The following is a 16,552-nucleotide window of genomic DNA, read 5'->3' on the forward strand; positions in this document are numbered from 1 at the left end:
ACTGCCTATTTGACGGTCCGTTCATCAAAATATTTTTTTGATCTGACCCTAGTGGGCCCGGCCTTTAAAGGGCCAGCCCTCCACGGATCGGGTCGGCCTATCTTGACGGCTCAAATCGCAAGCCAGCGGAAACGCAATTGGTTTTCGATGTGGGACACAAAACTTCATTGGAAGTTTATATATTCTAATTGGCGCCGGCGCCGCCCCGCGACGACGTCCGCGGCCGATGACGTCGTCGCTTATGTCAGGCAATGATCGGGATTTTTCCACACAGTTCTCTTTCTCCTTTTTCTTCTTCTCCCCCTCTCCCGTCCGCTATTTCCTAGCCTGCTCTTGAGATGGGTTGGAGAGGGATTCTTGGGTTCGATTACGGCGTCGTCCAGGGTCCCCTCGGCCCCGACATCTCTGGCCCCGAGCTCGTCGCCGCCGTCGCCAATGCTGGCGGCATCGGGATCCTCCGTGCCCCCGACTGGGTATCGTTCCTCCTCTAATCCCCTTCCTTTTAGTTTTTGGCCCAAGATTTTGTTCATTTGTCGTCGATTAATCAGAATCTAACTCCCAGTTATGTAAACAAACTCCTTTTGTTTCCAAAGGTGCCCTCCTTTTTGGTTGTAATCTATGGTTTTGGTTTGCTGGCTGGGGAAAGGAACTGATGGGCTTGCTTTAATCGAGAAGTGGGGGCTTTCTATTTTAGTTTAAAGCAACTGTTGTTTAATTTCTCTGGTGCAAATCAAATCTTGATTAAAAGAATTCTTTGAGTGATGAATGTATGATGGAAGGAAATGAGTTCAGTGGCAGAAACCTTCCGATTTTGTGGTCTATGATGGTCATTAATACGATATTAGGCATCACTTGTTGAATATCTATAGAGCAGGCGAAGAAATAGGGGAGTAAGTACTGCAAGTATAGCTACACTTTCAAAATTTCAAGCACTAGCTAGATCACTAGGACCAGTATTGCATGCACTGACTGTTAGGAAGGATATTAAATGAATGTATTGATAGTGTGGAAGATATTTGTCAAGGAGCAATGACACAGGAAAGACCTACCTATGAAGAAAATAGACGTGTTTTGTGGAATCTAATTTGAGTGCACATCAGCTCTCTTGTTGAATGACAAGCTATGTTTTGTATGGATGTGCACGTAACATGTAATCTGTTTGTTAGGGCATAGACATGTCTCTGTTCAACAAATTTGAGGGTAATAAGTTACGTTTGGTTAAATCAGTGGTGGAAATTCTATATGAAAATCCATGCCATTGAATATAAGTACTTAGAAACGAAAAATTAGATATTTTTAAGATCTAGGGTCTCTGTGTTAAAAATTCTCAAAAAGGATGGTACCAATATGGTTAGTCTGTGATTTCTTCTTCTTCTTCTTCTTCTTCTTTTTCCTCTCTATCGGTAGGCTATGTATGTTGATAATTCGGATCTCTGATTTTGATCTAAGCATCTTAAAGCACATACAAACCAAAATTCACCTGTTTTGGATGCTTCTAACCTGTAAACCAAGTTGAAACATTGTGCTATGCTATTAAAACTGTTAGTTCGGGATGATCTGATGCATTGTATAAGGGATTAACATTTGATTTTGGTTTCTTAGCATTTTGTGTATTATCTGTCATGCTTACTAGGAAGGCATTTCAAAATTTACTGGATGACTCAATGCAGAGTGTAATCATCTCATGAAGGGTGACTTATATTCTTAATCTTTGCCAGGAAGCACCTGAATACTTGAGGGAGCTCATACAAAAAACAAGAACCTTGACGAACAAACCATTTGGGGTTGGCATTGTTCTAGCATTCCCACACAAGGAAAATATAAAGGTCGTATTGGATGAAAGGGTTGCTCTATTGCATGTTTCCTGGGGAGAATACCCAAGAGAGCTTGTATCCGAAGCTCATCAAGCAGGTGTCAAAGTCATTCACCAAGTAAGTGTGTTTATCCTATTATTCAACTTTCTGAATTCTCCATTCTTGTTTGTACATGTTCATCTAGGAACACTAATTGTGCATGAAGGTTTATGCTTCATCATTTACAAAAGAAGTATATTAAAAAGTTTCATGTTATGCAGTATACCGGTTCTCTGAAGCTCTTGGCTATAGCTATACTTGGTTGAAAACTTCTCTTTCGCAATCATACAGGATAAGGGTGCCGTTTAAGTGTTTCATGTTTTCTATTATGATCTGTAGTGGACTGAGATCTTAATAATTTCATTACGAGATAGACTTGAGAATATTTCTTTAGCAGGAGCAGTTGACCTTTCTAAGTACAGGCTGTTTTAATAATTTATCCACATAACTTTATTTCAATTACAATGGCAGAAATGCTGTAGACCATGGAAGTACAAATTTAAGAAATTCATATATTTTTGGATTAACAAAGTGCTCAGGCTGTCTGCTTAGGTGCCAATTTCAACAATGATTGGTATATCAAATTTATAGTACCAACTACCAAGAAATAGAATAATTTATGGCAAGGATTTCACTTTCCCCAGCTTGCTATAAGAATACCTGGTGTGTAACCCATGCATGCCATCGCCCCACTGCATGCATATGAGGATCTGGTTGAAAAGGAATTCATTTAATTTTATCTTTTGCACCCTCACTTTCTATATCATATCTAATGGCATTGCCATGCAGTCATTGTGTTGCAATACACCCTATCTATTCCTTGAGCCTTGAATTATGAATTTGTCCATTTATTCTTGCTCATCACTTTTCCAAGCATATTTCCTTAACCTCTGTGACATTCATTAGCCTTTCAAGAAATAATGACACGTGTATGTTCTTTCTCACAGCAGATCCTCTGTATTATTTGATGACTTGGGAATGACTTCTTAACACTTTGTAACTTGCATTGACTCCTTTACTTGTATTAGTCTTTTCTCATTAATTACCATTACTCAGTTTCTTTTGTGTTCCTGATGAGCATGATGCTTGACATTTAAGCAAAATTTTCAGGATTTGCATTAATGCTTCTACCAGTGAGATGTAATGATACATGTTTTACATTCTCTGTTGCCACAGCCTGTTGTCAAGGGCAATACTTATAATTAATTTTGATTTGGAAGGCATCTCATTTCTCAAATCATGCTGTAAATTCATTGCTTGAATATCATTAAAGCTAGTAACAGATTCTAAAACATTAGGTAATAAAGAGGACTATTAAGGCTGGCTCTTCAGTTTTCACGTAGTTATGTGATTTGGTCTTTTGCTTTCTTATATAGGTTGGATGCTTTGAAGAAGCAGAGAAAGCCAAAATTGCTGGTGTGGATGCAATTATTGTTCAAGGTCGAGAGGCTGGAGGGCACATTATTGGCCACGTATGATGGGACATCTAAGCCTGCAACTAACTACCATTTTTTAAAATGAATAAGAACTTAAAATAGTAGTTCTGTGCTTTGCTGGCACGCAGTGCTACAGTCATTTCAGTTGATTAGATATCTCTCTGCTTGTATGTATACAAGAACGTATTAGACTTGCGTAATTGATATTTTCAAAAACTCGAAACTCAAATTTAATGAAAATAACATCTAAGTTTTTCGATCAATACAACTTAAAATTGGACAGAATATTAATCAGTCTCTCGCTGCAGTAAATGCACTACAGGCAACCATAATATACATTGTCTATCAGGTAAATGGCTGATATATGTAATTCTGAAAGTACAAATGTGAAGATGTTACTTATGTTCAAGTTAAGATGCATGTTCTGACTATGAATGCTTTGTCCAAACATCCAATCCCCTTCTTATAGCATGTTGCCATTGTAAAATAAGTACTTTGTCCTTTTTGAACTTGCATTGTATTCAGCAGTTAAGTTTGTTTTACTAGTTTGCTAGATGAATTGGTGCATTTTTGTGATTAAGCATAGAGCACCATTAATTCAATTGGTGTGATTCCTGTTATCTTGGTGGTGCAACTCTAGTGAAGCCTTGTTCAAGAGGCTAGTGAAAGATGGAAGACACCTCTGATCATCAGTGTTACATTCTAGTTATTTTCCATGGAATAGAAAAGGAGAATCATGTACTCTACTATTATTGTATTCATGATTCTCTACTAAAAGTTTGCATTGTTTCACTTACGTTAGTAGGGAAGCAACCTCACCATCATAATGTTACAAGACCCTGCTTCCTTGATTCTGTAAGTGGAGGCAAAAATGAATAATCTGATTAACCATTTATCCTATGACTCCTAAGCTTGTCCACCAAATGCTATAAGGTGAGACATGAAAATGTAATGTGAAATTCAACAAAAACAAGAAAAGTAAATAGGAATGGAATAGAAGGTGTGGATAATTGTTTTGCAAAACCACTTTGGTTGATGGCTTTGACATTTGGGACAGGATTGTATCGATTTTTTCATGAAATGGGATGCGCCGCCGTCTCGCTCCGACCCGACACTTTGGAGGAGGGATGTCCCATTTCATCTCACTCCATCTCAACACTTGAGATGGGGGATGTCTCAAGACGTCCTGATCGCGACGTTGGAATACTAGCAGGATGGCCCTGTCCCAACACATTGGAAAGGTATCCCGTCCCAGTATTCCTCGGGATATCCCGTTGGGATCTGAATCCTTGGACTTTGTATTAGATGTAGATAAGGGTGGTTTCTAATCATGATAGAACATGACTCTTGAAATCCTTTAAATAGGTCACACAAAATTTGAGTGGCTTGGGATCCTTTTTTTTTTAATGTTTAGAAAGGATTTCAGGTTTAGTTTCCTAAGTGTTAGGTCATATGATACTAATTTTAGGGTCTTTTGAATAAATTATAGGTACTTTAGGGAAAAAATACAGTGACTGGTGGTGGAGATAGTTGAGCTTGAAATTGCAATGGATTTAGGCAATCTTCTTAATGGTTGAAATTGAGGTGTTTTTGTGGACAAAGATGGGAAGATGGATGACCCATGGGAACTAGTTAAGATGTAAGCAAGCACAGGAAGGGGAATGGCTCTCATACATTGAATCCAAGGGATAGGGCAAAGCCTCTTGAAAGAGATGAAGGTTAATATGTCAAGAAGATTTTCCTTGTATTATTCAATGGTGTGTATAGTTGGAATCAAGTCAGTGGTTTACTAAGACCAGTTTGCTTTGCGGACAGTGGAGTTGGGTTAACCTGGTTAACTGGAATATTTTTGGGAAAAAATGGAGGATAAAGTGTAACTAATATAGGGAAGATTACGGTGGTTATGATATGTCTGTGCATGAGAACATTGCATGGTTGTGTCTGAAATGGAGCTAAGAGGACTTGTTAATTATTTGTTTTTTTTCTGGAGTTTCCTTTTACTTTAGATATCATACAGGAATTGGTGAATTCTGGGGTGGTGGAGATAGTGAGAGGGGTACGTTGCTGAATGAGGTGAAGTTGACAATTCCCTTAAATTTCTGCTGCTACAGCATTGGTTGGAAGTTGTTGCTTCGATTTTTGTTCAACACTTCTGGGATGATCTATGTCTGGGACTCCTGATGTAATTGCTCAAATTCCAACTTTTTCCTGTTATCTTTGTTGTCGTCTAACATTGAGGAATATCAAGCCTAAGCTGCATTTCATTTATAAGTAAGAAGAAGAACATGCATATATTCTGATGGGTGACTGTGCCAGTATATCCCCTCTTTCTGGGTCATGGATAAACTAATATACTATACCGGTGTTGGACTTAACTGTTATTTACACAACATCTTGCCTGTAGTTGATGCCTCATTTATTGATACAATCTGGACAGGCATATTGACAGTTTTAACATGATTTTTTTTTTCTTATTTATTAATATCAGCATTAGTGCAATAAAACATGTTGTATAATGAGATGCTTTATGCACTATTGGGTTTGTGAAATGGGACCTATTAACCAGTTCAGAATTGGAGATATTTTTTTATTTTTATCTGCAGACTGCAAATAGCATGGAATTTAAACTCAGCAGAAGCTTGTTATATAGTTTTATACTTTTATGTTCTGAAGAATGTTTAACTAGAACTACAACTCTCTGTGCACCAGTTGAAATGATTGCAATCCAATTGTGCTGATTAGATGTTTACTTAAGGCAACGCAAGATGGCAAAGCATGTTATCACCATTAGCTGAACATATATGTACGTACGTACGTACGTATATACACATTCTTTTTGCCAGTGCATGAAATTAATCACATGGTTGTGCTTTTCTAATAGAAAAATTAATGCCTCATAGGTCCAAAGTAGAATAATTGTTTTCTTCTGCCATATATACATATAAATTTAAGTTCGCCAAAAGCTTGATATCTACTATCATCATAATTTTTTAGCTTTAAATAGGTGTAAGCCATGTCCTGCGCAGACATCAGGATGATAGTTAGTTTCACTATAATTTAGATTTGCCTGCAATTGATTCATATCAGGTAACTCTGTTGGGTGATTTGCTTGAAGGGCTTGGGCATGCAAGAGAGAGGGGAGGGACGACTCTCTTGAGTTGATCATCACATAAATATTCCACTGCATTAGTTGCTACAAATTTGGCTGCTTATGAAGCATTTTGCTATTATGACTTCAACTTTCTTTGAAGGACCTTTTTCACTTCTGTCTACATATGCATGTATATATGCTTGCTTTCATGGAAATGCGATTGCTGTCCACTGAATGTTTGAAGAATTTACAGTATTACTGAGTGTTAAGTTATTGTCTGTTGGCATTTAAATTTTTATCTCTACAGGATGGATTGATGCCATTGTTGCCAAGAGTAGTTGATTTGGTTTCAGATTGTGATATCCCAGTCATTGGTGCTGGGGGTATTGTAGATGGTCGTGGCTATGTTGCTGCTTTGGCCCTTGGTGCTCAGGGTGTCTGCCTCGGAACTAGGTCTACAGCATGCTGTTTCCATCTGTGTGTGTGTGCGCGTGCGCACATGTGTGCATATGTGCATGTATGCCTGCATGTGTGTCTGTGCAAATTTGTATCAGCATACCTATGCATGTGCATACATATGTTTGTATGTACAAGGTTCAGCAGTCATCTTAAGTTCATTGTATTTGCTTACCCACATATAGTATCTTTGATCTGCAGGTTTGTTGCTACTGTTGAGAGCTTTGCACATCCTTCATACAAGCAAAAACTAGTGGAATTTGATAAAACTGAGTACACAAATGTGTTTGGTCGGTCAAGGTGGCCTGGTGCTCCACATCGTGTACTGCAAACACTATTTTTTGAAGATTGGAGGCATCTCCCAGTTCATGAAAATGAGGAAAACCAGCCTGTCATAGGTCATTCAATAATTCATGGCATGGTAAGACCCTTTTAGCTGTAACAGGTAAAATTTTCATTTGAAATATGACACACTCATTTGGTATCCTTTTAACACAACGTTCCAGGATCTGTGATTTTTGCTTGCAAGTTATAAAAATATTTTTTTAGTAAGGAGCTGTTCCTAAAACAAAGAAATGAGAAACTCCATTCATGGTTTGATGTACTCCCCCCCTTTTTTTTTACAATGAGAAATTTGAGTTAGTTATGTGCCATAAATTATGCTTATATCTTTTTATCCTGCATACTATGCGGCTGTGCGTATTGAATAATGGGCCATCTGTTTGAAATGATAGTTTATATGATATACTTAACAGTTTATTGTGGATGCCGGCACAGCTATCCTCCCACTATCTATTCCCTGAGCTCAAATCTTGATTGTTCTGTGGCGCAATTGATATGTGTATTTTTTTGTACCTCTTACATTGTTTTTGTATCTTTAAAAATTGCAATAAGGCTCTTCCTCTTTTAAAGTTCTTCTCGCAGGCATATGTTCTTTTTAATTTAGATTCATTGACATACTTCATAGGTGAAAAATTAGGTCTCTTACACTAACAATATGTTATACAGAATTTGGAATAACTTCAGATATGATTGAGCGGGGTACTAGGGCTCCACCACAGTTCAATATCTTTGATAGTTTAAAAAACACATGAAAAGAACTGAAAGAGTGGTTCTTTTAATGTAGGGTCCAGTAAAAATAATGAGAACAATCATCCTGTTAATTGCTTTTAAGAAAATAAACTGAAAATATGTGAGTTACTATCTCTGATGAAGCTATGCTTATGCAGCATACAAGACTGGTTGGAGAAGTTATCATTACTATGAAAAAAAATTTAAGTATGTCACCTTTAGTCTGTAGCTTATGTGGAGTCCCACATTGAATGACCTAGATAGAAACCTTTGTTATGGTGATTCCTGCCGCTTTTGTCATGAAATCTGAAATCAGTTTGGATCTGTAACACATGGCATTCAATTAAATCTTCTGGACATTGCCAAGTAGTTATCAGTTCATGTGTTTAGGGAAGCCACTCAAATGCTGAAAGATCATATAATTCAGTTAACTTTTGTTGTCCTTCCAGAAGAAGCCTATTTAATTTAGTAGGAATACTATTCTTGTGACGGGCCCAGTGGTTTTTCTCTGTTTTTATAATGTCAAAACCAACTTTCAGCTCATGGTATTCACATTTTTGTTTCACTATTCAACTCCATATTGTTGGATTAGTAAATAACAGATGTCATGCATGGATGTGTTAATGTTTTTATACTCAAAAATTCATTGCATTCTTTTCCCCTGGTAAGATATCTTGACATGGTATAGGATGGTGGTTGTCTCTTAAGCTGAAATAGAGTCTATTTTCAGAAAAAAGACATACGCCGTTTTGCTGGTACTGTTCCAAATGCAACAACAATGGGTGATATTGATAGCATGGTCATGTATGCTGGTCAAGGCGTGGGCCTTATCAGGGAGATTCCGCCTGCTGGTGAAGTGGTGAAGAGGCTAGTTGAGGAAGCACAGTCCATTGTTCAACAACGATTTTCTTAGGAATGAGTTTGGACAAGCATGAAATCTTACAGGTAATGGTCAATCTAATTTGATAAACTATTTGTTCCATTCATTTATGAGTTCATGATTGCATGTCCATAATATGAACAATCGATCTAGACAAGGTTGTGTAATCTCAGTACCAGGTCCTGCATTGAGACCATCTTGATATAGTGTCGGTACACATAGTATGAGGTTTCGTTCATTACCCCAAAACTCATTATGCCCTCCGTAATGTGGATCGGTTCAACATTGGTGATGCCTAGTATGCACTGGCATGAATTGGTATGGTGTACTATGAATCTAGATCGTAAAGTATAAAATATAGAAAATGGTTGGTAACTAGATATTTTGAGTTTGGGATGTGGAGGAAGAGGTGGAAAGTTGGTTGATCTTTTGTTATTTGTTTAATTAATCCTATCCAAGTCAGGTAAATTACCATGCTAAATGTCGGTAATGAGAGGGGCTTAAGGTTCAAATTAGAAGGTTATGGATCTCTACGGTTGGAGTTACAAAAATTTCTCATAGTTTCCTCTTTTTTGGGCCTTAATACACAAATAATAAGAATTTCTATAGACAATTAACACATTATTTTTGACCATAAGTAGTGTCACCCTAGTTTCCATGCTTGGAATTTTGGAGTTTAGATTTTACTTGCATCATTTCTTCCACTCTCATTCTGTCTCTTTTGATTTCTTTTGTTGCCAATACTGATGTGGTCTTCTACCAGTTATAGTTGTTAAACTAAATTATCTGGCCTCTAAGATTGACAATTTGTTGCATCGGCATTTAGTGATTTTATAGCTGCAAATTCCCATTACCATTTTGGCTACTCAAAATATTTATGCTGATCAACTTAATTTGGATTATTCTCAGATGAACATTCTGGTCCTACCATATTGCTTTAGGCTGTGTGCTGGTTTGCACCATCTAAGTCATCTGATTCTTTATCCACTCTGGCATCCCTACCTCCACATGTATCACTTGTGCCTTAAACTTGTGAGATGATGTATGAACCTCTACGTTTTATGCTGTTCATTGAACTTGAGGTTTATGTACCTCTCTCTTTGTGTGTGTGTGTGTGTGTGTGTTTGATTGTAAGAGTTAGGGAAGTCCTAACTTAGAAAGTCTCTCTCTCTCTCTCTCTCTCTCTCTCTATATATGTATTAAAAAAATTGGCATGGTCCCAGTGTGGTTGTGCTTCCAGTGGAGATCATAGAATGAGCTTATTAACGGAAGTTGAACTGTAAGGCACTCATTATGGACTTGTATTTTGTCTCTGTCCATATTGAGATATTTGACCACATTCATTGCTGCAACGGCTCACCTTTTTTCTTTTGGACCACCCAGTGTCTATTATTTGATCCCCATTAATTCTTCATCGTGGGGAAAAATTGACCGTTGCCAATGCCATCCAATGCATTGTGGGGCATGATCTTGGACCAGTCTGTAAAGCTGATTCTGCTACCTGCTTGTCCTCTTCTAGATATATCATCCTGGATCTTACTGCCAACTCCTTAAGCTGCTGTTGCATTGAAAAGTTCAGGCTATGGTCGTAATTTTTTTGATTCAGATGGTTAGATAAAAATAAATAATTGAAATAAAAAAAAATAATTGAAGTCCAGTAAGCTAATAATCTCTTTGGTTACATAAATTATCACATTTATATTGACAGATGCTGGTCATTTTAAGCTTTTGTATATGAAAATCAAACTCTGTTAGAATCTTGGGTAGAATGCAGTAGACATAATCGCAGACAGGTTATTTGAGGGATTTTGATGTATGGTGTGTTGGTTGTAGTAACCTTCTAAACAATTCTGGACCTTATGAAGTTCAGGAATTTCATATGGATGGTCTGGAATTCTAAGGGAAAATGTAGATATGACCATCTAATTTGGTACGAAATTTCCACTGATCATCTTGTATCCATTCAGGTCTGCACGCATCTCATTAGCAGGACTTCAACTTAGGCTAGCAAGATAATTAGAAGCAAAACTCTTTTCCTACCTTATTTATTTATTTATTGTTTTTCTGATGAAAAGGGAGGTTGCCCACCCAGATTTTTATTGAAGGAAGTTTGTGTACATGGAGCAAAATGTACAAGTGACTGGATCGGCCTATTGCTAAGCTGGCCAAGGCCGAGAGAAGTTAGAGGCTAAAAGATTTTGATATATAGCTGTTGGACCTTTCATTTGAATTCTAACCCACAGAGTTGCTCCCTCGTCTTTTATCTCTGTTTGAGTGCCTTTCAAACCCTTTTTTTTTCTTTTTTCCGGTAAAATTCGAACTCTTATTCACAGGTAGGAGTTTTGAAAGCTCTCAACCGTGAGAATACGGAGTGCCACAGTTTCGGGGGCAGAATGCGCTTCAAATCCGAAAAGTTGATTGTTTTGTTCTTTCCACGGTCGCCAAATGATTGTCATTACTAAACTGTCCCATAATGCTTTCATGTGTTTTCCCTCCAGGTAGTCCACACTTCCTGATTCACAGGTGGTGGAAGCGATGTTCGACGACCCAGAGAGAGAATCTCAAACCCGCTGGGAGTACTGGCATGTTAGGAAAAGATGTTCAACGTCTTCTTACCATTTGTTAAAAAGGTGCATCAGCTGAGACAAATAAAGATATTTTACTTGGCTGAGCCTTGACTTGTTGACGAGACGATGAGACTTGTTTTAACTAGAAGTATAGTTAGAACCAAAGTCAGTTGAGAAATTGACATGGAATTATAACCAAAGTTTTGGTGTCTTCTGAATCATAGCTCAAGGCTCCAAAGACGAGTGATTCGAAGTGAGACCTGGTTATTTGTAGGACCTAGTGGAAGACTGAGAAGCCCAGCTAGCGGTGATGGTCGTAACTGGCGAAAAGGTGCGTCAGTGGGATTTTGGTGATCGGGTTCAGGTGGTCCATTTCTTCGAGACTGATGAACTGGTGTAGGAGTATGGATGGCATGTGCAGGAATTGAAATCAGTTATTGACCGTGGTACTTTGGCTCAGTGCTTTTTAATAGTTGTATGGCTTTGCAAGCTATCAATAAATAGGGGTGAATATGGGTAAAATAATATCTATTTGGATTCATTTTCATATCCGAATTCATCTGGATATGAGTAGAAATTTGAGTGTCCAATTGATATGCATATTTGTATCCATATTTGTTAAAAAAAATGGATATAGATACGAATAAACAATTATCTGATCTATATCTAAATATTTAATTTCATTTAATCTTTATTTTTTAAAAAAAATAAATAATTATTTTAATATTTTTTTATTTTGATTTATCATTTATTTAATAATATTTTTAATTTTATAATTATAAAATTTAATCATCTCAGTTATATCTATATTTATATCTATATTTCTGATATTCGATTTGTATTTATATTCATTTAAAATAAATATAAATATAAATTTTTGTATTTGATTAATATTCATGTATCTATATTTATTAAATAAAAAAAATATGAATATGAATATATTAGGATCTGATCTATTTTTGATCTGTTTTTGTATCTATTAATTATATAATACCCCGACGTATCAAAATAAATGATGACTGTTCCGTAAATTCTGTTATTCACTGACCGTTATTTCATTAGATGCCGTCATATGGTAAAAGACGGAGTACTCTTCAAAACCGTTATAACGTCCGTTAAAATTGTCTAACGGGGAGGGAGAGGAGGATAAGTAGACAACCGCAGGCTGGCTCGAGTTATCGTGTCTGTGGAGGAAGGACTCATCATTGTCCTCACCTTCCCGGTGAGCGTAACGCAGAGTATAAGATCTGGAGAGCCATTGGAGTGTAAGTTGAACCGTTGAAAAAGGGTGGCGCTAAGGCGTATGAAATGGTGACTGGATTCGAAGCCATATCTTGCCTTGGTGCTCCCCCATGTGAGCAACTGTACGTCTCGACATGCCTCGGAAAATTATGCAACCGCCTCTACTGTCTATCTTCCCTTTTTTCTTCCCCTTTTTTTTTCTTTTTTTTCTTTTTCTTTTTCTTACCTTCCCTTCCATCAAAATGACCCTTTAACGATGACTCTCCCCTCTTTTCTTTCTTTTCCGACAGATCTTTTTCTTCTCTTATTGTATTCTTTCGATTCTCTATTCTCTCTACTGTCGTTTAAGATAACGTACCATTTTACTGTCATAGTCTCTCTCTCTCTCTCTCTCTGAGATGATGGTTCTGCCAAGCTTCTGCTATCTGCCACTGTTTGACTAATCTCTGGATCTACCCAGAGGCAAACAAATGAGTAAAAACGCAATAAAAAGCAGGGAACTGCTCATGATTCCTTGCAGCCTTTTTTTAAGTCTACTTTCCCACCATCACAGTAAAAAACCTCTGCCACTCGTCAACATCTCAACCTCCCATCCTTTTTCTCATCTCATTCATTTGGTGGCAGTCAAACCCATATTCCCAAATGAAAGTGATTGTCTGTATTTAAATCCATCTAAATCACTGCCTTTTCTTTTAGCCTCCCTGTTTCCATCACTTCCCCACTCTCTAAAATGGCCATTGTAGAGAGAGAGAGAGAGAGAGACCTGTGGCTTCCGTATTGAAGTGGAACCATCATCCCATTTGTCAATTTCCCATATGTCTTGTTCTTTTCCGCTGCTGCTTTCCGCCAACTAGGCGTGAGACCACGGTCATTTATGTCCCCTCCCCAGCATCACCCTAGCTTCTCTTTCAGACCGGTGAAGTCTAAATCACTGAAATAAGCACATGCCCGCACTCAAAAAGGCAGCCCCCTTTCCACCTTACCCGTCTCTCATCCACTATACTCAAAAAAAAGTACTAGAAACCGCAACCTCTATCAACTTGCCCCTCATGGCCTAAGGCAGGGGTCCCTTTACCATGAGCTCACTGACCCATGACCTCCTCCTCCTCTTAGCACTTCTCCATCTCCTCCTCCCCACCTTCTGCCTTGATAAATCCTCACTCTCTTCTCCTCAGGTATCCGTCCATACCTCTCTCCTTATCCTTTTCCTTCAAGACTTCTTTTCCTTCTCTAATGGTGAGCTTTTTTGATCTCTGTGTGTGTGTGTAGGGAATGTTGACACAGGAGAAGATCAGGCTGGGCTCAACGCCACCCAGTTGCCACAACAAGTGCAACGAGTGCAACCCCTGTACGGCGGTCCAGATCCCCACCCTCCCGGGCCGGACCGACCCCGGCCTTGGCCGCCCGGTCCAGATGGCCCACCCATTGGCCGACCAGCCCTCTTACACCATGTACTCCAACTACAAGCCTCTGGGGTGGAAATGCCGGTGTGGTAATCACCTCTATAACCCTTAGAAATGGAGAAGCAAGAATAGGGGCATATCTTTTGGGATCCATGGATGCTGGATTCAGAAGGCCTATTGGAAATGGATAGGTTTCTTCTCATTCTTTGTTTGCTTGTTTTTGCTTTGATTGGTTTTAGTACTTGTTGCCATTTTTGTTTGTGGGTTTTATGAGGTGCAGGGTCCCTGCGATTCTGTTGGGAAGAGAACGGAGGCACACAGTAAGAGTACTAGCGTGGTATTTATTACACTTATGAGTTGTTATTGATTGATACTCTATGTATAGAGAACCTGTAAGCAATCACTGGGTCTCATTTATCTGCTCTCTTAAATGGGAGGTCATTACTGTTTCCTATTCTGTTGTCCTATTTCTGTCAAGTAGGGTTGCTGCAGTTTTCGTCTTTGGATTCTCCATGATGGAACCCAGTGTTAAGTAGTCTGAGAGGTTTCTTTCTCTCACTGTGGGCATGATTTGGCAACCAGATGCGTTTGAGCGTAGTTGGGGGTCTTGGAAGTTCTTCACCTACCTTAGTCTACACTGCTACCCTTTTGGCTCCTATTTTGAAACGATCATGGAAAAAGCTCTCAGGAGATGTAATCTATGTACCATAGTCGAGTCCTCCGTCTTAAGCTAGACCGATCTTAATCTTGAGTTGGTTATTTGTCTAAGCCCCATGATCTGCGACCCTGTCAGAGAAGTATAATTGATGTATGACAAAAATGAATTGAAGAAACTGCATCATGAAAGCTAATCTCTATGGGGTCGGCACAAGGAGAATCTGTTCCTTCTTCCAAAATCTTTTGTTCTTTCCCCTGCTCTCTGCATTAGGCCTTCTCTTTTTCTACGTCACTGCATAGATTCCCTTTTTCTAACTGCTTCTCTTTTACTATCGTAACAGACCTTTTAGGTTGGCTTAAATAAGACTGTTTTCGTACCTTTTAGGTTGGAGCCAACAGCAACTCCAGATGATTAATCTACTAGACTCTTTCAGATGGCTAGTTGAAGACATGTCGTCTGGAGATCTAACTTCCTATAATGCTGTATCTATTCGGAGTCCCTGGGCTGCAGTAGTTATAGACTGCAGTGCTGGGCCTCGGGCTTTTCTTGCTCTTTTGTTCTTTTTGAGACATCGGATACCTTCTATCGAGTAGATTGAGGAGGGCAATGTCACACAATAGATTAATCAGTGAAGGTGGAAAGAAAGCCTACAATGTATTAATTTTAGACTGCTATTTTGTCTCAGAAGTGGCCAGAGATACGGGGGGTTATTCTCCTCAGCTGGCCTAGTCTGGTAGCAGGATAAGCAATTTGGGGGACAAACATGCTGTTTCACCGGATAGGGACAGCTAATACGAGGATAACAAGGGACAAAGAGGGATAACATGAAATTATGTTTGGAATAATTTGTGCATTCACCTTTTAATAGTTGTCTTGTACAAAAATATGGCTGACATATGATGATGATTTATTGGATAAAAGGATGATAGTGTTCTTGATCATTAAACTACTACTTGCTAATAATGGGTTATTTGATCTTTTTCACTACTTGGTAGGGATGATTTTTTTTTTTTTTTTTTTTTTTTAAAAAAAAAAGAAGGAACAGACAAAATTCCAGGGATCTTGGAGGACAATCGATCCCCTGGTATATCTGGTCTGACCTTGTCAGCCATGTTCCGCACTCCATCCCATCACTTCCCCCGTTATCATTGATTTGATCGAATTGTCGAGAATATTTCACCTCAACATTTGGGCTATTTGTTAGTTATCTCAGGATAAGGTGGGATAGATGGGTTCTCTTGGCCCTTGTCCTATTTCCCAACTAAGCCTCTTAGTCATGACTGGAATTCTATAATGTAACACTTCCTTCTCACTTAAAAAATAAATAAATAAATAAATTTTAAAAAAGAGAGAGAGAATATATCCAGTTCCTTACCAGGCCGCTTAGATATAATGAAACACTTCTTTTCCACCCTAAAAAAAATAAGTAAACAGTATTGAGATCCAACGGTAGTCGAATGTTTCTTTAGAAAGAAATGAGATAAACCTATTTCACAATGACATGGATTTTTCAAGAATAATTCTTGAAAATTCCTGTAGTGCTTGCTTGACGCAGCATGCTGCCTTCCACCATGGTGTTCTTATGTTTTGGGTGCCATATTCGGTGTGCTGGGTACCAAAAAAGACATGGATAGGATGAGCATGAATTTTGTCACTCAGTGGCTCCAAGCCTCAATTGGGCGGAACCAAGTGTTTGATGTAGACTAATTCAGTTGTGCATTCCCAAGTGTTTGACATAGTCTAATCCCTCGTCATTTGTACCAACCAATTAAGTGCACTTATTAATTCTCATCATTATTGTGATAAAATAAACTGCTGGTTAGGGGTAAATTCTGATGGGCACAATAGGCATATTATATGCTGCTTAAAAGAATTTTTGTGAATGTTGGGCGTTT

The 16,552-nt window shown here is 38.3% G+C and overlaps 2 protein-coding genes across 8 annotated transcripts; both read left to right on the forward strand.

Annotated features, from left to right (window-relative positions):
- The first annotated feature begins 206 nt into the window (after window positions 1-206).
- LOC105056797 (uncharacterized) lies at window positions 207-11,903 on the forward strand. Of its 6 annotated transcripts, none has more exons than XR_012136190.1 (8): window positions 207-473; window positions 1,719-1,931; window positions 3,230-3,325; window positions 6,688-6,833; window positions 7,038-7,257; window positions 8,638-8,852; window positions 10,863-10,974; window positions 11,121-11,903. XR_012136190.1 is itself a non-coding variant. In XM_010939111.4 (7 exons), the coding sequence occupies exons 1-6, from the start codon at window positions 339-341 to the stop codon at window positions 8,818-8,820; spliced, it is 993 nt and encodes a 330-aa protein (XP_010937413.1). In that variant the 5' UTR covers window positions 207-338; the 3' UTR covers window positions 8,821-8,852; window positions 11,121-11,903. The 6 variants fall into 6 exon arrangements, 3 of the variants coding, with proteins under 3 accessions (XP_010937413.1, XP_010937412.1, XP_010937411.1); XR_012136191.1 differs by lacking the exon at window positions 10,863-10,974 and having other exon boundaries at window positions 11,121-11,417; window positions 11,579-11,903; XR_833889.4 differs by lacking the exon at window positions 10,863-10,974 and having other exon boundaries at window positions 11,286-11,417; window positions 11,579-11,903.
- Window positions 11,904-12,290: 387 nt separating this feature from the next.
- On the forward strand, window positions 12,291-15,539 carry LOC105056799 (EPIDERMAL PATTERNING FACTOR-like protein 1). Of its 2 annotated transcripts, XR_012136192.1 has the most exons (3): window positions 12,291-13,771; window positions 13,866-14,190; window positions 14,280-15,539. XR_012136192.1 is itself a non-coding variant. In XM_010939112.4 (2 exons), the coding sequence occupies exons 1-2, from the start codon at window positions 13,673-13,675 to the stop codon at window positions 14,109-14,111; spliced, it is 345 nt and encodes a 114-aa protein (XP_010937414.1). In that variant the 5' UTR covers window positions 12,292-13,672; the 3' UTR covers window positions 14,112-15,523. The 2 variants fall into 2 exon arrangements, 1 of the variants encoding a protein (XP_010937414.1); XM_010939112.4 differs by having other exon boundaries at window positions 12,292-13,771; window positions 13,866-15,523.
- The last annotated feature ends 1,013 nt before the right edge of the window (window positions 15,540-16,552 follow it).

This window comes from Elaeis guineensis, chromosome 13, assembly GCF_000442705.2.
Source record: "Elaeis guineensis isolate ETL-2024a chromosome 13, EG11, whole genome shotgun sequence".
Classification (NCBI taxonomy): domain Eukaryota; kingdom Viridiplantae; phylum Streptophyta; class Magnoliopsida; order Arecales; family Arecaceae; genus Elaeis; species Elaeis guineensis.

What these genes read in the sequence shown, in the direction of transcription:
- LOC105056797 (XM_010939111.4), top strand. Translation starts at nt 339, where the DNA reads ATGGGTTGGAGAGGGATTCTTGGGTTCGATTACGGCGTCGTCCAGGGT. An exon ending in TCCTCCGTGCCCCCGACTGG is followed by an intron (nt 474 to 1,718) that starts GTATCGTTCCTC and finishes AATCTTTGCCAG; the next exon opens with GAAGCACCTGAATACTTGAG. An exon ending in GAGGGCACATTATTGGCCAC is followed by an intron (nt 3,326 to 6,687) that starts GTATGATGGGAC and finishes TTATCTCTACAG; the next exon opens with GATGGATTGATGCCATTGTT.
- LOC105056799 (XM_010939112.4), top strand. Translation starts at nt 13,673, where the DNA reads ATGAGCTCACTGACCCATGACCTCCTCCTCCTCTTAGCACTTCTCCAT. An exon ending in CCTCACTCTCTTCTCCTCAG is followed by an intron (nt 13,772 to 13,865) that starts GTATCCGTCCAT and finishes GTGTGTGTGTAG; the next exon opens with GGAATGTTGACACAGGAGAA.